Here is a 23,464-nt window from a genome sequence, read left to right on the forward strand (position 1 = left end):
TTTCTGGTACTAAGCTAAATTAATACTCCTACTCAATTTCTTTAATTTTCATTCTTGAAGTAAGGTCGAGATCAATTTAAAGAAATTAAAATTGAATAAGTTTGGAGCAACTTAAATCTGCTACTTACTACTACATCTTATCTTACTTACAAAATAGGATCTACAAATTATGAATTAATTAAAATAAGATAACAACAGCACTACTATACTTACTAACAAATACCCCAAAAATTCACGAGATAATTTCGACTTTAATTCCTTTGAGCTCAGAGCACTCCCAATGGGGGTGGCGAAAATCCGGCAAAAAATCGCCGAACATCGCCGGATTATCACCGGCCGTTGTGGTGAAATCGGCGATAATCTTACCGTTATTTCGCCAAGCGGCGTTTTTCGCCGGATTATCGCCGAGCGATCGCCGGCCACTGTGGGCGACGCTCGGCGATAAATCGGCGATATTTAATTTATTTTTTTTTTCGGCCCAACGGCTATTTTACATTCCACCCCTATAAATATTTCCTCCACTTCCTCCATTCATCACCCACAATCTTCATTCTCTCCATTTTCAATCTCTTCTCCCAATCTTCAATCTTCATCAATCTTCCAAAAATTATGAGCTTTTGGAAGAAAAATTCCCGCTCGGGTAAGGGTAAGGGTAAGGGGAAAGAGTCGAGTTCACAAATTCCCAACACGGATGAAGCAAACGAGCAGTGGATGCACTCGTTGGGCCCCTCCGTCTTAGTTTTTTTTTTTTTTTTTTTTTAAATCTTTGTTTATTTGCGTTTTTTATTTGTAGTTTTTTTTTCTCGTTGTATTATATTTTCCAATGATTAATACAACGATGAATTGTTCATTATTAGTCTATTTATTAAATACATTTGTAGGGAAAATTAAATAATATAAAAAATAATGATGTAAAAATGAAATGTTGAGTTAGGGAGAAATAAGGGAGAAATAAGGGAGAAACCAATGTAGCAGTTGGCTAAAAACTGGGGATAAAATGTGATGCTGATGTGGCGCTGATGTGGCAGGAGTTAGGGAGAAATAAGGGAAAAATAAGGGAGTGCCATTGGGAGTACTCTTAGCCTCTTAAATTTATTTGACACAACGTGTAGATTTGTGAATCAAACATATTGCGGCGTTTAATTCCAACTGCCCAACTATAAAGTTTAAACGTAGTGAGAAGAGAAGAAGCGCTCCACGACATCAAAATTGCGTCTACCAACCTTCATTGTCCAAACTCCAACCTCTACAAAAACAGCTACACCAGAAAAACGAAGGAATTATGGCGGTGGAGGTGGAAAAGTCTCAGCCTACAGTGCAGGTCACCAACCTCAAATTCACCTATCCGGGAATCGACGGCCATCCTCCGCCCGGCGCAAAGCCTCTCATTCAGGATTTCAATCTCTCTCTCTTCGCCGGCAGCCGCTGCCTTCTCGTCGGCTCCAACGGCGCAGGTTCTATCTCCCTCTCTTTCTGTTAATCGTGATTGCCTGCAATTTTTTTTAATTGAATTTCATGGTGGGCATTTAGGGAAAACGACTATCTTGAAAATTATTGGAGGGAAGCACATGGTGGATCAGGAAACTGTTAGGGTTTTGGGAAGATCGGCGTTTCACGACACCGCATTGACCGCCTCAGGCGATCTTTCTTATCTTGGCGGCGAGGTCTGTCATTCTTCGATTTTATTTTCTGGATTATTTTTACGTTTCTTCAGTCTTGATCTGCATAGGTTGGATTTGGTTTTGATGTATGATAGGAAATTTTTAACTGCATTTGCATTTTAGATAAAGATGTTATGAGAGAAATTCTTGGAATTTGGAATATGAGAACAAGTGAAGGATCTTAAAAAGTACTACTAGTACAATTACTGTCCATTTCCAAGACATTTATGACTAGAATGAAGAGAAAACAACTTCTCAAATGATAATCGTTTGCAAGTACTTGGTTTTTGATTTGTGGAAGCTTAATTATCCAGTGGAGGAGAGAAGTTGCTTTTGCTGGTTATGAGGTTCCAATTCAAATGGATGTGCCTGCTGATAAAATGATTTTCGGGGTAGCAGGTGTCGATCCCAAAAGACGAGATGAACTGATAAAGGTATAATGTGTTTCCTTGATTTTTTGTTTCTCTTTATTCTTAAATACATTTTCTGTCTTTGCTTGATTTTTTCTGCCTTGAAAGTTGAAATGTTTGCATTTGGTCTGTCACTTAAAAGTTGCAAAATGACTGCCTTGATAGAGAATGTGGCTGATGTGAAAATTTCTTCCTAGCTAGTTTTCAAAATAAATGAACTGAGCAAATCAACTGTTGTTTACTGCTATTACACCATATCTGGTCAATCATATCAAAAATCTAATTCATTGAAAGCAAAGAAAAAAAGTTAAAACTATTGAATCCTGCTCTCTATCTATTTAAATAAAACATAGACGAAGCTTGAAAAGCACCAGCACACCCTTTATTTGATGTATAAAGTGAGAGACTATGGAAATGCACGCCGTAGTTCTTTTTTGAACATTCATATAACTCGTCATTCACCAGGGCTTAGATAATGCCTATGAGGAAGCTTGTGATTATTATGGTCAATTTTCCAAGCTTTTGTGAGGTTCTGATTATCCTTTTAGTGACCACAGAGTCCCAGTTTTAGTATTTTGATCGAACATTTTTCAAGGGCGTGTTACCTAAGTGGACTCGGTGAGTTGATCAATATAATAACGTATCTGACTTTAATCAAATGCATCTATGGAGTTACACACAATAGTTTCTTGCTTGCCACTGCAATGAAAATAAAGAGCAGATTGTGTATGCGAACACAAGGCTAGTCGTGCTGAACTAACTTTATTTGAATTGATCCGTCTTTGTTCAATGATCACATATACTTAGATGACCAGTAACCAGATACTGAGATCTAGGAGAAATATGAATTAGTATCTCATGATGTAGGTTTTAGATATCGATCTGTCATGGAGAATGCATAAAGTATCTGATGGTCAAAGAAGGAGAGTTCAAATATGTATGGGTCTTCTAAAGACATTCAAGGTATGTTTGTGATCTTTTTTGACAACTAATTGTTTTAATGAATTAATAGAGAAGAGGCTTCATTAAACCCTATGCTGTCAGGTCCTTCTGCTCGATGAAATCACAGTCGACTTAGATGTTCTAGCTCGGGCCGATCTCCTAAAGTTTCTGAAAAAGGAATGTGACGAGAGGGGAGCTACAATCATCTACGCTACACATATTTTCGATGGCCTTGAGGATTGGCCGTCTCACATTGTAAGTCTGATTCCAGCATGTCTGCTTCAGCTCTTCTCAGTCTAGCTAATTCTCAACCATCATACTTGTCAGGTTTACGTGTCTCAAGGGAAGTTGCAACTCGCATCGCCAATAAATGAAATCAAGGAGCTTAGCAATCTATCCTTGATGGTCAGTTCCTCTTAAACTACAAATACAAAATTTAATTGATATCAGAATCCTTGCATTCTTCAAGATTGAAGAAATAGCTTGAAGCTCATGTTGTGGTATTGACGTTGCAGAGGACTGTGGAGCGTTGGCTGAGGAAAGAGAGAGACGAGGAGCGGCTGAGGAGGAAAGAGAGGAAGGCGAAGGGGCTGCCGGAACATGAGAAACAAGTAGAAGGAAGCCGTGTGATAAATAACGGGTGGGCTGCTGGGAGGCTGAACTCAACTGTTGCTGGAGAAGAGAATTTTGTGTTAAGCTCAAATAGGGTCCTCAGATAAAAGGAAACACAAAACTACCAGGAGTATTATTAGAGCTTGATGTGTCTTTGTTGGCCTCATCATATTATTTTCCAAAATTGTTTTGCTGATTGCAGCATTATAAGTACCAAATAAAAATATAGTATACATATGTATTTTTACTTAATTAAATTTTAGTCAATTGCGCAGTTTTAAAAAAAGGAACTATGAATCACCAAACAAAAAATTCGTAATTATCTCATCTTTCTTCATTTAGCGGAAATCAACGCTGATGTGCCATAAAATGACGGTGACTGGTAACGATGGAACATGCCTTGGCCTAGCTAGAGAGCACGGGAGAGAGAGACATGTTACAAGAAAAGTGGACTATTCGTTTCAGGTCAAAAAAGAAAGTGAAATACTTTATACTCACTCCGCTTCATAGTAATAAATGCGTTTATTTTTGGCACAAAGATTAAAAAATTGTGTTAGATAAGTTAAGTAAAGTGAAAAATGAAAACAGTATAGAGATGAAGAAAGAATAAAGTAATAGAAAATAAAATAGATGTGAAAAAATGTGTTGAATTTTTTACTAAAAAGAGAAATAACTCTATTACTATGGAACGTACCAAAATGACAAAATGACTCTATTATTATAGAACGGAGGAAGTACTACAAACTTCTTTCAAACTATTTTAGCAAACCCATCAAATAATTTATGGTTTTGCAAATTAAATGGAGCTTGGTTGGTTTCAAGTTAGAAAAAAAAAAATAGAAAATATTCTATATCAAACTTAGTCTGAAATATTTTAGCAAATCCTTCAAATAAATTATAGTTTTGCAAACTAAGGAAAATGGGTTTTATTCATTTTAGGTAAAAAATAAAAGTGTAAAATACTTAATATCAAACTTGTGTTGAAATATTTTAGCAAATCCTTCAAATAATTTAGCGTTTTGCAATGTAAAGGGAAATGTGGTTTATTCGTTTTAAGTGAAATTTAAAGGTAACGCATTCGAATATATCATTCTGACTGTGCATATACAAAAGCCCAAGCCCAAGCCCAATTATAAGCCCAAGCCCAAGCCTAAATCAAAGACCAAGCTCTGTTTAGTGCAATTATTCAAGAGGCGCATTCTACGCTTCTGGAAAGTCAATCAACAACGAAGGTAGAAGATCTTACTGTATTTTTTTAGAATTGTTCCCTTCACGCTGTACTTGTACCTTCACATAATCAAACCCTAATCACATTACATTCTCTCTTCTCTCGATTTCGCCTTGCATTCACGTAATCACTTAATTTGAGATCTATTACCTCGGTTGGCGGTGATGATTTTATTAATTTTAATCTCGTATCATATCTGCTTTTTTTCCCTGAAGGATCTTTATGTTCGTTTAGCAGGTCGAACAGATCGAAGGCGTCATGTTAGGTGTTTTAAGGCGGAAAGCCGCTTCCGGCGCCTCATCTGCTTCGGTAAATCCCTCCTACCTTTTGACTATATCTACGCGCATGTAATTTCTCAATGATATTCTGTTTTGCTGGTGGGAAAATATGCGTGTCGGTAATCACTTGTGCATTTCTTTGAGTAGGTTTACGGAAAATCATTTTACAAGCTTAAGCCTACAGGATCTGCTCACCTGCTGAGCTCTGCAGTGGGAGAGGAGGTAATTTGATGGTTTAATTTTCAATGGTAAATGCTAGCATCATAGAAATGTGAATACATGCATGTATATTCTGCTTTCACCTGTTACTCCTGTTTTGGTAGAAATGGTTGTCCATGAGTTGCTTCATACTTTTCATAACTTAAGTAATTGCGGATGAAGAAACTGTATCTGGTTGCTAACTTGCTATGATGTTTGCTATTTAATTGTGTTTGATTTCGGAATTGAGGTGTCTCGACTATATCTGTCACTGTCACTTATGTTTGAGATGTTGAACAGATTAATTGCGTAAGGGGATTTGGCAATGTTCGAGCATTTTCTCACCTTCCTTTGGCTGGTATGAGCAGTTTCTTATTCTTTGCCCTTACATAGACCAAATTACTCATTAGATGGATTTGCACCAACGATTTATCTATCATATTTTTACAGGACGAACAATGTCTCTGATGCCAAAAAGGTCAGTGGTTCAATATCATATACATTTAACAGGTTTTCATACATTGCGTAGATTTTACTTTATGATGAATAGTAGGATAAAATGGGATTAGCATGTACCAAATAAAGAGATTAATTCTAGCAAACTGTTCCAATTGTGGAATAAGAAATTTATACTATTGGACATGGTGATTATATCATGGAGACTGCCAGCATCGTGAAGTAGCCTCAAGATCTAGTGGAATGTTGTTGCTTGACCTTCATATCATTTGATTAACTGAAAAGGCACAAATTGTATACATTCTACTGAAAATTCACCTCAGATGGATCTGTTTTTTTTTTTGTTTTGTTTGCAGGGAAGCACTGGACAGTTCCCTGAAAAATGTGACTTTACAGACTTGGAGTAGGTCATTCAGTTCTGACAGTGGTATGGTATCTACTTTGGTGGCACTAAATAATGCTTATTGGTGAATCATAGGTGTTTTCCTCTTCTAGAATTAGTACATGCGGGTTTGATCTGCAATGCTGGTTTCATTATCTCATTTGCACTATGGCCTTTGATCGTTTAAGTGTTCGCTATTGAAATTATTGATCGAATCGCATATGATATCAGAATTAAGATTGGCTATAGCTATGCAGATTGCTCGGAGACACATTCAATGTATTTATTTATTACTTTATTCATTTTAGATTCATGCTTGTAACTTGCTCATCTTATTGATGTATAAGCAGATGGTGATGTTTTTGAAGCTGTTGTCCCTTTTATGGGTGAATCAATAACTGATGGCACTTTGGCAACATTCTTGAAAAGTATGTTTCTTTATCTATGCCGAATGTTTTCACAAAAGTTATTAGCCTCTTAATGTTAATCGGATGTTTACTTTTCAACTGATTGCTGTTTTGAGCAGAACCTGGGGATAGAGTTGAAGTGGATGAGCCAATAGCTCAGATTGAAACAGACAAGGTACTCCTTTAATAACAGTGAACTTAGAATATTTCTCGACCATTTCCTGCTGCAGAATCATCATCTGCTATTGATGATTCTGGATGTTAATGTGACTTGTGTTTGCAGCTTAATATTATGTTGCTTATCCAGAGCTAAGAGAAGAAACTTTTTATATACTTAAGATTCTTCTCCAAGGCTCTTATCTTACGTTTTCTATTTGGTTGCTCATGATTCCAGGTCACCATTGATGTGAATAGTCCTGAAGCAGGGGTGATCAAGGAGGTGAAATTTCATAATTGGAATAGTAATTAGTCTAATTCTCTGTTTTGTTACTTTGGCCTTGATGTTATTTTTCTTTTGTCTGCTAATAGTTTGTAGCTAAGGAAGGAGATACTGTAGAACCTGGTACCAAGGTTGCTATAATATCAAAATCTGGTGAGGGTGCGACTCATGTTGCACCTTCTGATGAGAAACCCTCTGAAAAATCTCCTTCTACACCGGCACCTGCTGCTGAAGAGAAAAAGGAGAAGCCAGCACCTAAAGTTGAGACGAAACCCGCTGTAGAAAAGCCTAAAGGACCTCCTCCTCCCAAACATTCTGCTACTGAGCCCCAGCTGCCCCCTAAAGAAAGGGAGAGACGTGTATGACCAAAGTTTCCATGTATTTGGCTGATGCTATTATATATTTTTTCACAAGTGGAGATTGTAACATTATATGCTCTGGTGCAGGTGCCTATGACAAGACTTAGGAAAAGAGTTGCTACACGATTGAAGGATTCCCAAAACACATTCGCATTGCTGACAACATTCAATGAAGTTGACATGTGAGTTTATTCATCTCCATGTGGTTTTGATTTGCTCGATTAAAGAGGATATAGGTCTGCTCAGATATTTGTGATTTCTGTTACCTTTGTGGTTTAGTCAATCATGTCGTTTTGTTTTGGCTAAAACAAAAATGAAGGTAGCTTTTGACATTCCATTCTGCTGGTTACTCACCAGTTAGTTATTTTGCTGGTTCATCATCATGCTTTTTTTTTCCTGTTTATATCTGGAGTTTAACCAATTTTGTATGGATGCATTTATTTGAGCTGTTTCACCCTTGTCAGTAGACAAAATTGTGACTGATATTTCTCAGTTGGCATTTGGTATTTTTTTCAAGTCTTATAAATCCCGATATTATGGCATCCAACAATATTCGGAATATTTATCAATTTGTTGCTTATTACCCTTTATGAAATCTAGAATTTTTATACCATATGATTATCATGGTACATCTCTGACAGTTAGACATCTATTTTGTTTTTTATCAGGACGAATTTGATGAAGCTTCGTTCTGACTACAAGGATGCTTTTGCTGAAAAACATGGTGTGAAGCTGGGTCTAATGTCCGGATTTGTAAAAGTATGCTTGAATTAATACAGGTTTATATTCGTATGCATGTTTAATGTTACCCAACCTGTTAAATTTTTATTTCAGGCAGCAATAAGTGCTCTGCAGAAGCAGCCAATAGTGAATGCCGTTATTGATGGGGATGATATCATTTACAGAGATTATGTAGATATTAGCATAGCTGTTGGCACCCCCAAGGCAAGATGCCCGCATTTACTTCTTATTTTAAGATATTTACTTGGAGACAAAACTTTGAAATATTTAATGAAGTACACAGCTTACATGGACATATGAAGTAGGATCAATGGTAATTTACTTCCATGGACATAGGAGTGTGAATAGACAGAATCTTTTTCATATATGGATATAACACCTTTTATATTTCCACACATAATCTTGTTAGGGAGTTTTTGTGTTTTATCATGTAATGAGAAAAGCTAGCTTTGATTGGCTTCTGCAAAAATTAACGGACTTGACTTGACTTCCCTCATATACCTTTTGGTAGCTATGCAAATTTGTAAGGTTTCTCAATCACTTATTTGGAGCAATTTCTATATTTCGTCAGGGTCTTGTTGTTCCGGTTCTACGGAATGCGGAAAACATGAATTTTGCAGAGGTTGAGAAGGCGATTAATAACCTGGCTAAGAAAGCCAATGATGGCAGTATATCAATTGATGAGATGGCTGGGGGAACGTTTACCATATCGAATGGTGGTGTATATGGAAGTCTTCTGAGTACTCCCATCATCAATCCTCCCCAGGTATGTGCCTCTTCTGTTTTTTGATATGTTGGTTCTTCTTTATATTCATTTAGTGATTGAGCGGTTCCTCCTTGGCTTGAAATTGTAGTCTGCTATCCTGGGGATGCACTCGATAGTGAGCCGCCCTATGGTGGTTGGAGGCAACATAGTTCCGAGACCCATGATGTACATTGCACTCACATATGACCATAGGCTGATTGATGGGAGAGAGGCAGTGTTCTTCTTGAGAAGAATCAAAGATGTGGTGGAAGACCCACGCAGATTGCTGTTGGATGTATAATGCAACTGTGGATGTTGATGCGCATCCATGAGTTTGAGTTGGCAAAATAAATGCACAATATTGAAAGTTTTTTTGCAGTTAATTGCTTCCGTCTTTGAACGAAGATTGTGTGGCCTTTGCATGCGGCCACCCGTGTCCGAATTTGGAAAGAGTATTTATTGTCTACGGTGCTTGATTGTTGAAAATTGCCAAAGTTAAAACCGTTTAATTTATTTTTTTGCACCTACATGATTCTGTTCTATAAATGATTGATCATGCTGTATTTTGGTTTACTACCCTGATTTTTGTGTTGGAAAGTCTTATATTGAATTAGTAAATAGCATAATTAACCTGAAAGTAAGTAGATCAAGAATTTGTATGTATAAGCCTTCCATTCAGGCATATTTATTTTATAATATACCGTGTATTGTTAAAGGACAAATATCACTTTTATCTATAAAAATAATAAACTTTTATTCTCATAAATAATTCTCTAACTTCTACTTATATGAACAATAATTTGAATATTCAACAGTATTATAGGAAAATACATTTGTTTCGGGAAATTAAATTGATGTTAGCCATTAAATGATAGTAGTAATAGGATATCATTGACTATTAAACTTATTTGAACTGAATACAACAAACTAATTAATAGGCATTATGTATTTTGCTGTAAATAAGTTAAGATCCGCAATCCAAATATGTTTATCTTATTTTTTATTTAGAAATTAAATTCATGAAATCATAAATCTTATTCTATGAGTCAAATTTTCCAAGAACAATAAGTTTTATTTGAATAATAACTTTTATACATTAGAATGATAAATTTTATCAGCAAAAAACAGTGAACTCTTGTCAGTAACAATAGTAACCTTAATAATTAGAACAATAGCTTTTGTACATCAAAATAATACTACTGGATTTTATTTATTAAAATAATACTCCAACTTTTATTCATTGGAAAAATAATATTTACTTATAAAGAATAAATATACCTTTACTCAATAAAATAATAGTAATATCTTTATCTAAATATAATAACTTTTATTCAAAAAATATAGTACTAATTTTTACAAAACTAATAATTATAATTTGAAAATAAATGACTTTTGTTTAATAAAAAAAGTTTTAGCAATAATGAACCATGATATCTCTTATTACCTACATCAAATTAAATATATATATATATATATATTATTAAATGGAATGTTATCTGATTAATTTACGACAAAAAAAATGAAAGAATGGGAGGATTATAACATAAACTATTACACCAAATTCGATGGATTTAAAGCCATCAATATAAAAAAAGGAGTCAATTAATTTTATCTTTTTTTTTATATATATAAAAGATCTAAATAACTATATATGGTCTATCGCGAATTGAATGTTTTTCAACAATATTATAGGAAAATACATTTGTTTTGGGAAATTTAATTAATGTTAGCCATTAAATGATAATAGGATATCATTGGCCATCAAGCTTATTGACTGGAATACAACAAACTAATTAATAGAAATTATGTATTTTGCTCTAAATAAGTTAAGATCTGCAATCCAAATATGTTAATCTCATTTTATATTTAGAAATTAAAATAATAAAATTATAAATCTTACTCTATGAGTCAAATTTTCCAAAAACGAAAGGTATCTAAAATTAAGGGCAACAATAGTGGAAAATTAAGACATTAACTCATATATAAAGCAATGCATGCATTACTAATTTCTCAAGCAACATAGCAAATTAACAAACAAAAATGTCAAATGTCCATGGTCTTGTGTTGTTTTTTGGGCTCTTGGCTATTACTAATACCCCTTCTCTTGCTCGTGAACTAGAAGGTGGCGTGATGTTGAATATTGGTTCACAAATCAAGCATCACCACCACCATCATGCTCCCTCTCCTCACCACAAACATGAGTATGTTTGCCCTCCTTCCCACCACGGCCACCACCATCACCATGCTCCATCTCCTCATGCTCATCATAGTCATCCTCCTAGTCACCATGCCCCATCTCCTCATGCCCACCACGCCTATTCTCCTCATCACCATGCTCCATCTCCACATGCCCACCACGCTCATCCTCCTCACCACCATGAACACGACCAACATGCTCATCCTCCAAGATATCATGGTCATGCTCCTGCTCCTCAACGTGCTCATTCTCCGAAACACCATGCTCCTCAACATGTTCATTCTCCAAAACACCATGATCATGCTCCTACCCCGTCTCCTCAACATGCTCATGCTCCAAAACACCATGGTCATGCTCTCGTCCCTGCTCCTCAACATGCTCATTCTCCAAAACACCATGATCATGCTCCTACCCCAGCTCCTCAACATGCTCATTCTCCAAAACACCATGATCATGCTCCTGCCCCGACTCCTCAACATGCTCATTCTTCAAAACACCATGGTCATGCTCCTGTCCCTACTCCTCAACATGCTCATTCTCCAAAATACCATGATCATGCTCCTACCCCGGTTCCTCAACATGCTCATTCTCCAAAACACCATGATCATGTTCCTGCCCCGGCTCCTCAACATGCTCATTCTCCAAAACACCATGATCATGCTCCTGCCCCGGCTCCTCAACATGCTCATTCTCCAAAACACCATGATCATGCTCCTGCCCCGGCTCCTCAACATTCTCATTCTCCAAAACACCATGATCATGCTCCTTCCCCGGCTCCTCAACATGCTCATTCTCTAAAACATCACGATCATGCTCCTTCCCCGGCTCCTCAACATGATCATTCTCCAAAACATCACGATCATTCTCCAAAACATCACGATCATTCTCCTGCCCCTGCTCCTCAACATGATCATTCTCCAAGACACAATGGTCATGCTGATTCTCCAAAACACCATGGTCATGCTCCTGCCCCTGCCACTCAACATGCTCATTCTCCAAAACACCATGATCATGCTCCTACTCCTGCTCCTCAACATGCTCATTCTCCAAAACATCATGATCATGCTCCTGCCCCTGCTCCTCAACATGTTCCTGCCCCTGCTCCTCAACATGTTCATGCTCCAAAACACCATGGTCATGCTCCTGTCCTTGCTCCTCAAAATGCTCATTCTCCAAAACACCATGATCATGCTCCTTCCCCGGCTCCTCAACATGCTCATTCTCCAAAACACCATGATCATGCTCCTTCCCCGGCTCCTCAACATGCTCATTCTCCAAAACATCATGATCATGCTCCTGCTCCTGCTCCTCAACATGCTGATTCTCCAAGACACAATGGTCATGCTGATTCTCCAAAACACCATGGTCATGCTCCTGCCTCTGCTCCTCAACATGCCCATTCTCCAAAATACTATGATCATGCTCCTGCCCCTGCTCTTCAACATGCTCATTCTCCAAATCATGATCATGCTCCTGCCCCTGCTCAAAATGCTTATCCTCCAAGTCATTGTGGTCATGATCATTCTCCAAAACACCATGGTCATGATAATGCCCTTTAAAGTCAAAAGCATAGTATTTTTAAATAAAAGTTTAGTTGATTATCATTGTAATAGCTTCAAATAAATAAAGGCTATTAATTTCTTGACATAGTAATACGTGTTTCATTAAATGTTTGAAGTTAATTTGACATAAAATTTTTGTGAAATCAATTTGAATATTGTGGCAATTTAATTAGTTTGTGTTGATGATTTTTATTTAGCTGAAATGAATTTGAATATTTCTATAATTAAGTTGTAGGCTAATCAATCAATAAAATTGCACGAAATTCAATCTTATATGTACATTAATAAAAATGTACTCCATAAATTGACCCTAAATATATACTTTTGACAATTTTTTGTCAAAAGTATATATTTAGGGTCACATTATCATATAATCTAATCTTCTAAACTAATGGAGTATATTTCAAAATCACTTCATTAAAATCAATACATGCAAGTGTTGAAAAATGTTATACTAATGAAATAATTATAAAAATTGAACTTTTGTAATTTTAAATTATGTTGAGCATGTGGAAGCTTAATGAATATTGAAAGAGACCGAGGGTTGAAGTGCAAATACTTGAGCAGTTGAGCTCACAGGAGATAGTTGTTGTAATGGTATTTGTTTGGATTCGGTTTATCGACTGGAACAATGAGCTGAGCAACTGTGATAAGTCAATACAATTAGAGTGAAGCGAGTGAATTTCATCAAGATTGCAGTCCCAGTTTCTGTAATTTCATCAAGATTTGGGTATTGTTCCCACGAATTATCAACTAGCAACTAGCGCATTTCGAAGTTCTAGATGAGCATTTTCATTCTTTATAGCGACATATCAAGTCAAATATTCTAGAGAGCATCTTCATTTGTTATTGTAATTTGTTGTTCATGTTTTAATTCGCACTAAATAAATAAAAATAATAATGGACGAATTGCAATATCTCATATAGTAAAATTTTGGTGTTGTTCCGTAGAAAAACTCAAAAATGGGTTTAAGTTTGATGTATTTTTGGATATCATTTTTACATTAAAAATGGATTTTGGTGTATGGTTAGAAATGGTCTAAGTAGCTAAACTCACAAAATTCTAGAAGTTGAGAGTAATTGACTTGAATGTTTTTCTAATATTTTATCCAACGAACTAGCCTTGTTTTACTTCCCCCGCCTCACTATTAAGTGATTATTATTTTTTGTGCATGAGATTTAAGAAATTTATTAAGTTAAGTGGAGAGAGAATAACGTAAGATAGAGAATTCAATAGAGAATAAGATAGAATGAATGTATTCTTTTTGCTAAAATTGAAAACCGATCGCTTTATAGTGTAACGAAAAAAAAAAAGAATATCAATCATTTGTAGTGGAATACACGGAGTAATTGTTTGCAGTGATATTTTTTATTATTCAGCCAATAATGAATGTTACGTTGTTCAATATTGTTAAATAATCTGAAAGATGAGTATTAACACTTCTAAAAGCATTACTTTTCCGGCTTCTTATACAAAATTTGGCCCTTTTCGTATTTCCATTTAGCAAAAACAATAGTACATGCATTCAATTAACACGCCCTCTTTCTTCATTTATCACTCAATGTTTGTTTATTTATAGATACACTATCGCCGTATAGTGTGAAAGAGCATGTTTTGTGGCCATTTTGAACCTTCTCGAAGATAGAAAATCGATCCAAAACAAATATTGCGACGCCTCCAATTTCCAAATTAGCCATTGGTTTTGTTTCTCTGCCTAGGTGTTGTGATCTATTGTTTATTTATATTGCGAATTTCTGCATTTCAATGTGTCCTCACCACCACACCATTCATTTTCACACAATTCAACAGATATTTTTATAAAACTCGGGATACATTTGAAAATTATTAAAGCTCATGTTAGAATAACGAAAATTATTACAGCACAAGTTGGTGACACTAACAAAAGCATTAGAAAAATTACACCTAGAAAAGCTTTCATCTATATAAACTCATTGCTGATGTTCATCACTTCATCTAATAACACATGGCCGCACACAATTATGTACAACTACAGAAATGTCTTGAGATGCCTATCTATTCACAAAAAAATGACTCTTTTCTCTCTAATTGCAGAGAAACAAAAGCATAGTTCAGTAAAAATAAAAGTAATAATGAAGGGAAAATATGGTCACCTTTTCTCCTTTAATTCTGCTATTGGTACAAAAAGAAGAGATCGGTCACCTGAGTTATTTCCCCTAGCTTTGCCTATCCTCGAACATGGAAGTTCAAGAAGAAGTTGGTGCAGTTTCTCTACTCTGCTCTTAATTTCACAGAGCCTTTTCATCTTCTTTTCTGCTTCCAGCATACCACCCTGGCTTTTGCAATCCAATTTCTTCTTGGCTTCCTTCGCTTTGTTTCTTACATGTTTCAGGCTCACATCATCACCAAGATCCACACTCATCTACAGCAGCCAGTTTCAATGAATAAAATGTCCTTGCATATTGTGGTGCAAGTAAACCTCCCCCCGTCCCCATAAAAATGATATTCCATAGATGATACAGAATATGACGAATCAAATATGCAGTTGTGACTTTTCTAGAATATTCCTGTTAAGGGTTTAGCCCCATAATACCTGGTTTCTGATTGCTGATTGTAACAAAGGTTTCCGTTGCTGCTTTATCTTGTAAGAATGGTTCAGCAAGTGTGTATTCCTTTGTTGAGGAAACCCTTTTGAGATCTTAGACTTTACTGGTGCAGTACCGTTCCTTGATGAGATTTGATCCCAAACACCCTCTTCAGTATCTGATGAGGATTCCTTTTGAATACCAGGGCTGACTGCAACTTCTGCTCTTCCTGTCTATTCAGAGTCATTGCTTATCAATTATTCCAACTTCAGATCCAAACATGCATGCTTAATCCACGGTATAACGATTTCACTTGAGGCATGACAAAATACAAAGAAAATATATATACCAAGATCTTAAACAGGTACTTACTTGCTTTCTCTCTTTCAATGCTAGGTAGCGTGCATTCTTGAACCATTTGTTCACCTACAAATGCAAAAAAATAAGTAATTATGGATCACACACAGTTGACATTAAATATTCCATGCTTCTACATATGTCTCTCTTTTGATGGATCAATGTTTGGCAAGTCAGTATATTGATTGGCATAACTGGTCATCTCCTTTGCCCCTTCTCTGTGGCTACTTTGATTTCCTTGTAGGTGTAGTTCATGATTAGCACACCCAAGATGAGATTGTATATATTCAACAGCCCAATTAAATATCTTATCTCGTATTGCAGACAACTTAGCAAGCTGTGGATGAACTTCACTGGAAATAATAATGAAGTCTGCAAATTTTTAACAATTTTAGCAAATAAATGTTGTTTTTAAGAACTTCGTCTGAAATTTGTATAATCTCCTTTTTAATTTGTTCACATTTAATTCTTTCCAAATTTAACAAGCCATAACCTTCTCAAGTTCTAGGCCTAGCTGCTCTGAAAGACTCACTCTTACTGCTCTTTCTGGAAGTTCATTCTCAGAAAAAACAAGTCGAAGCTTCTGAAAAGATAACAACAAATAATGAGCATACCTGGTGAATTGATTGTAAGTACTAAGAAAACAGAATCAATGTTACCTCAACTGCAACATGCGGGAGTCTGCAAATTGGTCTTCTCATCATCTTGGTTAACTGTTTCTCTTTCAAATATGAAAGAGTTTCTACAGAGAATTTGTTATCAGTTTCACCTAGAGCCATCAAAGTGCTGGCAGCATTAGTCTCCTTTGCTTTCCGCTTTCTTTTTGTGGGACCCCAGTCTTCATCTTCACTGATTTGTTCACTTTCGGTAGGATTCTTTCCGAACATTTCCTAAAGGCAATGGAGCAAAATCTCATGCCTGACAATATGGTTTCCGGAATTCCTATATATTTATGGGAGGTAAAGAAAAAATATCAAGATATTAAACTCATCTAAGTGTTTAATGGTTTGTTCTCCAAATAAAAAGGTGCTTAATGGCTGAATACAAACATATAGATTTCAAATGGCGAAAGATTCTTCTTATCTCCATAAACAAGCAAAGGAAATCATTCAATTATTCAGATAAAAAACCCATCCCCTTCAAAGAATTTAGTGAATATAAAGACTTCCCCGATCATCGAGATTGCAGATTTTCAGAAGATTCTGGGGCTTTCAAGATTAAGTACATTAAGCAAGCACAGATCAATCATTATTCACCAAGAAGTATAGCTGTGTAGAGCAAATCTTGATCCCTTACATTGTATAACTCGATATAGTCGACAGCTGGTCTCTGTCTAGGATGGGATACAACTCCACCATTGTGTATCTCATCAGTGTCTGCTCCAATTGACTCTAGATTTTCATCAAAAGATCTATTGCTTCTCACTTCAAATCTCTCATCTTCATCCTCAAGCGAACCCAGGAAACTGGAACTATACTGAGAAGCATCAGATTTGGACGTAGACATATTGCCACTGCAGCTGCACTCATTTCTATCTGGATCATAGTCATCATCTGCAGAATCATCCGATGGCCATTCCTCTTCTTGGAACAACACAGAGTTTACACCATCAGGTAATTCAGCTTCTTCCTTGAAAACATCCTGTTACAATTCTAGATGCCAATGTATCAAATTATGGATGATGACATATCAATGCGACTGGTTACAAAACAGCCTACCTGCCAATTACTATCCAAGGGAAAATGAGTCCCAAGGTGCGCATTCGTTGCTTCCAGTATCTCTGTCTTTTTCTTACAGAATTTGCAAAACCACCCTTCGTCCCCTGGAGGAACTAGCAACATTGCTAACTTCATCACATGTAGTTTACAAAGTAAAACAGAATTTGGCATATGCTACTGTAAAGGTATGAATATTGATCAACAAGAAACAACAAAGATTAAGCTCACTATTTTCTGGTGACAATGGAGGATCCATGCACTTCTGGTGAAAAGCACAATTGCATGTCCCATGACAATGGATGATGCGATTATCTGGGAGTGCTTCACACAACTTACATTTGACACAGATTATCTGAGTATTAAAAAATAAGAATGCCATGAATCTAGTGAAGGAAAGATGTTATGTTTGTAGATATGTAGAGGAATTCCCCAATAGATTATTTACTTCCAAATATGACAAAGTCACTAATAGATTATGGTTTGGCAGTCAAGATATCAGTTGCCAAACATATGTCATTTCATTTCATATATCCCCCCAAATTACATGAAGAAAGAAAAGGGGGCTGACATGTTCATGGTGCATAGATCCATCAGGAGCAACCGCGGAATCATTAATACGCCCTTCCGAGCTTAGCAAATCCAATTGACGGATGGCTTCTCGTATCCCTAGTTTGCACTTGAATATCTGTTGTTTGGCTCTTTGTAGTTCTTTCTCTGGTTTAATCTTTTCTCGACTGGTGGGAAAAAAAGTCACTTCATGTAAGTAATTAGTAGCATGCAGTACATGCCTATGAAAGAATGAGATAAGAAATGTAGTTGAATGTAATTGATCCTGAACAAATGTAATACACAGCTGATTCTTCTCATGAAGGAAACCAATTTTACTTTCAAATCAATACAAAGAAAATGTTTAAGCTGTATGCTATCAGTTATCCATTCTTCATATTTCACCCAGACCTTCTCTACTTTAAAATTACTCCCTCAGACTAACATAGTACTTTGACAGCAGGGATGTACAGCAATACATAAACAAAATTGCATCTACAAGTAGGCAGTTTAGATTTTAAAAATGGGGCATGATATTATACCTCTGACCTTTCCAACCTTCTGTAGAGTATGCATCAATTAGATTCTGCTCCAGCTTCACTTTTATTAATAGGTATTTTGTCCTCCTTTGCAAGCGAGAAGCGTCATCGAGCTCCATGTTGTTTTTTGTCTTCTTTCTCCTTCTCTTTGGTTTTCGCGATATTCCATATTTATCATCTGCTTTATCACCCTCCTTTGAGCTAACATTAGTAGAATTATCTTTGAGAACACCCAAAGATGGTTGCTTCTTGGAGGTTATGGTCCTATTCACAACGGTTTTCTTGACAACCTTTCTCCTCTTCAAGCTCACATTTTCATCATCTTTTCCTGAGCTCTTGCCTTTACACCTAGATAAGGATGCAGCTTTGGTGCCGGATTTTATTTCCCATGCTTTATTTTTAGATTTCGAAGCGTGAGGCCTGTATAGAGGTTTTAGTTCTCGTTTCAAGTTTTCTAAAGTTCTTTCATCATCTTCCAAATGCAGCTTCTTACGAGTTGCCCTTTTGGCCGCCCCAGGCATATTGAATATACAATATGAAGTGTCAGCATCAAAACTGAGAATTCATACAAGGAAAAACAGACATGGATAAGATCAATAGAAACTAATAAACTTCAGTATCAGGAAACATTTTTACAATAAATATCTAGGCATAAATACCATTAGCTCCCCAAACTTCAACCAAACAAATCCCAATTCAGTAGCTACGATCACTTGAATAATGACCTACTCTGAATCAACAATCAAATTCCAAACATTTGATCAGCTACATGGAATTCAAATTTAACTCACAGAACCATAAATCCCCCGACAAAAAATTAATCCAGATTTCCAACCAAAATGCTAAAGATAATAAATATTCATGTTGAGTCAAACGAGCAGAACAGGAAAGAATTGATCACCTCAGAAAAAAACAGAGAATGGAGAAGCGATCGGAACCTCATGAATCAGACGGATAGTGGATAACTAGGAGAGAGGAAGAATCTTAAATCATGAGTAGAATTGATGAAGTAATTGAATCGATAGACAGTAGGGAAGTTGAATTCAAATATTTGAACATAGTTGAATCTGGTGCGGCGGAGCAACTCGCCGGCGCTATTGTCGTTCACGGCCAGCCAACTGAATCATGTTAATTAATGGCATTACTTTATTTGTACCTTGTTAAATAAAATAAAGAAATGTTTGTTAATTAAGAACCGAATCACAAATATTTTAATGGATAGATACTTTTTGGATTAATGAAGAACTTGATTTATGACAATTTCCTACATGCATTTTGATAGGAATTTGGGGTTTCCAAACTTTAAGCTTAACCTCTTCACATTAGGTATCATGGAATTGATCTTGATTAAAACAGTTTATTAAATATTTCCACCAATAAATATCAATTGGCAACTTTATATTGGATGTGAGTGTACACGCATCAAAAGACTAATTATTGACTTTATTTCCCACCAGATCCACAAATGATTAGTTTTGAGGTTTTACTAAGGAATGCATGATTCTAATCAAAATTATGTTTATTTATTGATTTTGCTAAAATAATGTACGCCAATAATGTTATTTTAAATTGATGTGTGATTTGATATGTTTTGGTTATAAATTTTTAAGCAAGGTTTAATTAGTACTCCTACATCAAAACAAATTTATTTAGGAGGGAACAAGTGGTGGCATATTCGGAAGAGAGAAATTGGTTAGGCCAACTTTGGTAAGAGAGAGAATCTAGATTTGAATCTATTTTGGTCATTATTGAAATGAGTTTACGCAAAAATAGAGAGGAAGAATTTGTCAAAGTTGATTTTGTTTGTGTGTTTCTGGGATCTGTGACATGTTTGTTGTGATGAAGAATGATATGAGATGGAAAGCTTTAGAAAAGCCTATGGAGCACTAAAGGACTCCACCAAAGTTGGTCTAGCCAGTCTCAATAGTGACTTTAAGGTACTCAACATATTTCATTGGATTTATTCAACCAATTTTCCTCTCAAAATTTGTATATGTTTCAAGGTGTTGGATGTTGCAATTGTCAAGGCTACCAACCACGTTGAATGCCCCCCAAAGGAAAGACATGTCGTAAGTAAGTGCATTCATTCAATCTCTTTTTTAATGCCTTTTTCCATGTTTATTTGCTACTTGATTTTCTCACGTTAGTTTTCTTGTGCTATGCAGAGATACTTGCAGCAATATCAGCAAACCGCCCACGGGCCGATGTAGGCTATTGCATCCATGCGCTATGCCGAAGATTGTCCAAGACGCGCAACTGGATCGTATGCTCTTTCGACTTTTATTCTTTCAACTGCAAATTTCATTTGATTTCATTATAATCAAGTTGTAGGTTTATTATGCAAAGGCTAATTATGAAGTCTATACAATATTGATGATTGAGCTCATTTCAGGTTGCAATAAAGACTTTGATAGTTGTTCATAGGACTCTTAGAGAAGGGGATCCTGCATTCAAAGAAGAATTAGTACGTTACTCGCAAAGAGGAAAATTATTTCAATTATATAATTTCAAGGATGATACAAGTACTTTAGGTAAGAAGTATACATATCTTCATGATCACACTAGTTTTCATATTTCATCATAAAGAAAATCTTGTACTCAATGATACATTGTCAATACTTATCTAGTTCTGATGTAGCTTGGGACTGCTCTGCTTGGGTCCGTACATTTTCACTCTATCTAGAGGAAAGAGTCGAGTGCTTTAAGACCCTGCAGTATGATTTGGAGGGCGATAGAGGATCAAAACCCGGTCCTCAAACATCCAAGGCATGCCTAGTGTTTCTCCTGAAATTGTGCTCAATTATATAATAAAAAAAAGCTATGAATTACAGTGGTTTTTGTTGCACCAGATGAACAGTAAGACACGATTTTTGAATGGTGAACAATTGTTAGAACATTTACCTTCGTTGCAACAGCTTCTCTACCGTCTGATCTGTTGCCAGGTTAGCCAACATTGTTTGTCATGTAACTAACTAATGGTTGTTCTGTTTATGTTCCCTCGATAGACTATCTGACTTTCGCGAATACTTTGCAGCCTGAAGGATTAGCCTGTCATAACTATCTAGTACAGTATGCTTTGGCCCTGGTATGCAAAAGAGCAATTCCAATTTTACCTACGAATCGTGCATATTTAACACGAACGAGTGGGATTTTCTGTAATGTAGGTCTTGAAAGAGAGCTTCAGAATTTATTGTTCCATCAATGATGGGATCATCAATCTTGTAGATTTGGTATGTGATATTTTATGATACTGTGAAATATTTGTTCCTTAAACATATTTATAGTCAGCAAGATTTCTCTTTCTATTCTTGCAGTTTTTTGACATGCCCAAGCATGACGCTGTTCGGGCTCTTGATATATACAGAAGGGCGGGAAAACAGGTTCGTATCTTCACTTGTATATTCACATGGGGATCCACCAAGAAATATAGACTAATGAACTGCCATAGAACACTTGATAACTGATGTTCGTGCTCTTTTTTGTTGTTGATCCATGGTTCGTTTAGGCAGCACATCTTGCTGATTTTTATGGCTTCTGCAGAACGCTAGATCTTGCTCGAACCTTTCATTTCCCTACGCTGAAACAGGTTTCCACCTTATTTTTTCATTGTGGAGTATTCATCAGTGATCTCCTTGTCAATATTTCGGTAACATGAACATAATTTTTATGTGCATGCCTCAGCCTCCCCCAACGTTTCTCGCAACTATGGAGGACTATATAAAAGAAGCACCGCAGACGAGTTCTATAACGGATAATAGACTGGTGAGAAGACCATCATACAAGTGTAGATCTGAGGTAGGATGAATGGTGCCATAACATAATTATGCTATTCTTGCACATAATGTGTAGGAGTATGGGGAGACGGAAAACGAATCAGAAGAAGGTGATGAGGAAGAATCTCAAGTAGAAACTGAAAATCAAGTTCAAGATAAAGAAGAAGAAGATGTTGTCATAGAAGAGGAAGAGGAGCCATTTCAGACCGAACCAACGCCACAGGAAACTGAAGAGCCCATTGATCTGCTTGTGAGTTTCTTTGTAATTTCTAGTACAGTGTATTTATTTTGCAGGATCCTTTAGCCTAAATTGTTATGCAGGGTTTGAGTGAAGTAAATGAAGAGGCCTTAAAAATAGAGGAAAACAATGCATTTGCCCTTGCAATCTTTGAACCTGGTGAGTCATGCATGCCTCGGGGATTTGTCGTTCCATCTAATTTAAAATAAGTGATAGTAGTTGGTTGTCTTGAGCAGATGCCAATCCACCTTCATCTAGCAATGCCCTAGCTGAAATTGGAAGCACAAGTGGTTGGGAATTGGCTATTGTTGAGGCCCCAAGCAATATGACCAAACCCCAACAACTCGCACAACCACAAATGGTATGTCACGTTAGTGGTGCACATTAAATTGATGATAATGAGGCAAATGTTATGATGGTTTTGTCATCAGGCTGGGGGCTTCGACAACCTACTGCTGGATAGCCTGTACGAAGACTCTGCGGCTCGGAGAACCATGGAGCTGCACAGTGCAGGATACAACACGAGCTACGCATATAACCAGAGCATGCAAATGACTCCATTTGATCATCAACAACAACACTTTGACCCTTTTGCCATGTCAAACAACATCCCGCCTCCGACAAATGTGCAAATGGCTCTCATGGCGCAGCAGGGTCAGCAAATGACGATGCTTCAACAACGACATCAACTTATGCCAACGCCGGAGGTGCCGGGCATGGAACCCTATAATCCTTATGCAACTCCTCCTCAACAGGCGGGAGGCTACTTCAATCCTTTTAGTGATCCCTTCCACTTTCCACAGCCGCCACATGGGGAAAATAATAGGAGTAATAATAATAATAATACATTCATCTAATTCATTCTTCTTCTGCTTTATTCGTCAAGGCCTTGTTTACTTTTATTGATTGGACGATAGATATCCAAGATATATATTTCAAATTGTATTAGTATTACGTTACAAGTGTTACAAAATTCATGATTCCCAAGATGGGTTAAACTTGAACCATGATCGGAAACCGAAGAGAAATTAAGAACACGATCTAACCCAACCCAACTCATTTTTCCTTTGACAAAACATTATTTACATGTTTTTTGGTGTACACTTAGCCT

General features: G+C 36.4%; 5 protein-coding genes across 22 annotated transcripts; 3 read left to right on the forward strand and 2 right to left on the reverse strand.

Moving 5' to 3' along the window:
• Window positions 1-1,168: 1,168 nt before the first annotated feature.
• On the forward strand, window positions 1,169-3,892 carry LOC125218970 (ABC transporter I family member 20). Its single transcript, XM_048120798.1, has 7 exons — window positions 1,169-1,454; window positions 1,531-1,664; window positions 1,976-2,095; window positions 2,939-3,034; window positions 3,116-3,268; window positions 3,341-3,418; window positions 3,529-3,892. Exons 1-7 carry the CDS (start codon window positions 1,283-1,285, stop codon window positions 3,730-3,732), a joined length of 957 nt encoding a protein of 318 aa, XP_047976755.1. The 5' UTR covers window positions 1,169-1,282; the 3' UTR covers window positions 3,733-3,892.
• A 943-nt stretch (window positions 3,893-4,835) lies between these two features.
• On the forward strand, window positions 4,836-9,385 carry LOC125222745 (dihydrolipoyllysine-residue succinyltransferase component of 2-oxoglutarate dehydrogenase complex 2, mitochondrial-like). Of its 7 annotated transcripts, none has more exons than XM_048125529.1 (15): window positions 4,836-4,857; window positions 5,091-5,162; window positions 5,279-5,353; window positions 5,630-5,687; window positions 5,780-5,807; window positions 6,142-6,212; window positions 6,518-6,595; window positions 6,694-6,749; window positions 6,969-7,013; window positions 7,103-7,372; window positions 7,460-7,554; window positions 8,041-8,131; window positions 8,207-8,317; window positions 8,685-8,879; window positions 8,968-9,385. In XM_048125529.1, exons 2-15 carry the CDS (start codon window positions 5,112-5,114, stop codon window positions 9,157-9,159), a joined length of 1,416 nt encoding a protein of 471 aa, XP_047981486.1. In that variant the 5' UTR covers window positions 4,836-4,857; window positions 5,091-5,111; the 3' UTR covers window positions 9,160-9,385. The 7 variants fall into 7 exon arrangements, with proteins under 7 accessions (XP_047981486.1, XP_047981488.1, XP_047981482.1 ...); XM_048125531.1 differs by having other exon boundaries at window positions 4,843-4,857; window positions 5,088-5,162; XM_048125525.1 differs by lacking the exon at window positions 4,836-4,857 and adding an exon at window positions 4,893-4,976 and having other exon boundaries at window positions 5,088-5,162.
• Window positions 9,386-11,616: 2,231 nt separating this feature from the next.
• LOC125220981 (sex-determining region Y protein-like) lies at window positions 11,617-14,409 on the reverse strand. Its single transcript, XM_048123105.1, has 3 exons — window positions 14,403-14,409; window positions 12,091-12,608; window positions 11,617-12,027 (listed from the first exon to the last, which is right to left on the reverse strand). Exons 1-3 carry the CDS (start codon window positions 14,407-14,409, stop codon window positions 11,617-11,619), a joined length of 936 nt encoding a protein of 311 aa, XP_047979062.1.
• A 117-nt stretch (window positions 14,410-14,526) lies between these two features.
• On the reverse strand, window positions 14,527-19,584 carry LOC125217798 (pathogenesis-related homeodomain protein-like). 12 transcript variants are annotated; one of them, XM_048119336.1, is made up of 12 exons: window positions 19,244-19,568; window positions 19,002-19,067; window positions 18,346-18,897; window positions 17,826-17,991; window positions 17,486-17,609; window positions 17,258-17,382; window positions 16,836-17,180; window positions 16,199-16,429; window positions 16,033-16,122; window positions 15,555-15,608; window positions 15,191-15,415; window positions 14,527-15,019 (listed from the first exon to the last, which is right to left on the reverse strand). In XM_048119336.1, the coding sequence occupies exons 3-12, from the start codon at window positions 18,861-18,863 to the stop codon at window positions 14,747-14,749; spliced, it is 2,151 nt and encodes a 716-aa protein (XP_047975293.1). In that variant the 5' UTR covers window positions 18,864-18,897; window positions 19,002-19,067; window positions 19,244-19,568; the 3' UTR covers window positions 14,527-14,746. The 12 variants fall into 12 exon arrangements, 8 of the variants coding, with proteins under 8 accessions (XP_047975293.1, XP_047975296.1, XP_047975297.1 ...); XM_048119339.1 differs by having other exon boundaries at window positions 17,258-17,361; window positions 19,002-19,072; XM_048119340.1 differs by having other exon boundaries at window positions 16,072-16,122; window positions 19,002-19,072.
• Window positions 19,585-20,193: 609 nt separating this feature from the next.
• LOC125185385 (putative clathrin assembly protein At5g57200) lies at window positions 20,194-23,246 on the forward strand. The gene is made up of 15 exons (XM_048081909.1): window positions 20,194-20,279; window positions 20,346-20,415; window positions 20,508-20,605; window positions 20,735-20,873; window positions 20,981-21,108; window positions 21,192-21,284; window positions 21,377-21,427; window positions 21,507-21,572; window positions 21,657-21,722; window positions 21,848-21,928; window positions 22,024-22,104; window positions 22,192-22,365; window positions 22,437-22,512; window positions 22,590-22,714; window positions 22,785-23,246. The coding sequence occupies exons 1-15, from the start codon at window positions 20,199-20,201 to the stop codon at window positions 23,208-23,210; spliced, it is 1,755 nt and encodes a 584-aa protein (XP_047937866.1). The 5' UTR covers window positions 20,194-20,198; the 3' UTR covers window positions 23,211-23,246.
• Window positions 23,247-23,464: the final 218 nt, after the last annotated feature.

The sequence above is a fragment of the Salvia hispanica genome, chromosome 4 (genome assembly GCF_023119035.1).
Source record: "Salvia hispanica cultivar TCC Black 2014 chromosome 4, UniMelb_Shisp_WGS_1.0, whole genome shotgun sequence".
Classification (NCBI taxonomy): domain Eukaryota; kingdom Viridiplantae; phylum Streptophyta; class Magnoliopsida; order Lamiales; family Lamiaceae; genus Salvia; species Salvia hispanica.

What these genes read in the sequence shown, in the direction of transcription:
- LOC125222745 (XM_048125529.1), top strand. Translation starts at nt 5,112, where the DNA reads ATGTTAGGTGTTTTAAGGCGGAAAGCCGCTTCCGGCGCCTCATCTGCT. An exon ending in CCGGCGCCTCATCTGCTTCG is followed by an intron (nt 5,163 to 5,278) that starts GTAAATCCCTCC and finishes TTCTTTGAGTAG; the next exon opens with GTTTACGGAAAATCATTTTA. An exon ending in ACATTCAATGAAGTTGACAT is followed by an intron (nt 7,555 to 8,040) that starts GTGAGTTTATTC and finishes GTTTTTTATCAG; the next exon opens with GACGAATTTGATGAAGCTTC.
- LOC125185385 (XM_048081909.1), top strand. Translation starts at nt 20,199, where the DNA reads ATGGAAAGCTTTAGAAAAGCCTATGGAGCACTAAAGGACTCCACCAAA. An exon ending in CTATAACGGATAATAGACTG is followed by an intron (nt 22,105 to 22,191) that starts GTGAGAAGACCA and finishes CATAATGTGTAG; the next exon opens with GAGTATGGGGAGACGGAAAA. An exon ending in CCTTGCAATCTTTGAACCTG is followed by an intron (nt 22,513 to 22,589) that starts GTGAGTCATGCA and finishes TGTCTTGAGCAG; the next exon opens with ATGCCAATCCACCTTCATCT.
- LOC125217798 (XM_048119337.1), bottom strand. Translation starts at nt 18,863, where the DNA reads ATGCCTGGGGCGGCCAAAAGGGCAACTCGTAAGAAGCTGCATTTGGAA. An exon ending in GAAGGTTGGAAAGGTCAGAG is followed by an intron (nt 17,992 to 18,345) that starts GTATAATATCAT and finishes TTTTCCCACCAG; the next exon opens with TCGAGAAAAGATTAAACCAG. An exon ending in TCCATTGTCACCAGAAAATA is followed by an intron (nt 17,383 to 17,485) that starts GTGAGCTTAATC and finishes TGATGAAGTTAG; the next exon opens with CAATGTTGCTAGTTCCTCCA.
- LOC125218970 (XM_048120798.1), top strand. Translation starts at nt 1,283, where the DNA reads ATGGCGGTGGAGGTGGAAAAGTCTCAGCCTACAGTGCAGGTCACCAAC. An exon ending in TTTCTTATCTTGGCGGCGAG is followed by an intron (nt 1,665 to 1,975) that starts GTCTGTCATTCT and finishes TTAATTATCCAG; the next exon opens with TGGAGGAGAGAAGTTGCTTT. An exon ending in TTAGCAATCTATCCTTGATG is followed by an intron (nt 3,419 to 3,528) that starts GTCAGTTCCTCT and finishes TTGACGTTGCAG; the next exon opens with AGGACTGTGGAGCGTTGGCT.
- LOC125220981 (XM_048123105.1), bottom strand. An exon ending in ATGTTTTGGAGAATGAGCAT is followed by an intron (nt 12,028 to 12,090) that starts GTTGAGGAGCAG and finishes GTTGAGTGGCAG; the next exon opens with GGGCAGGAGCATGACCATGG.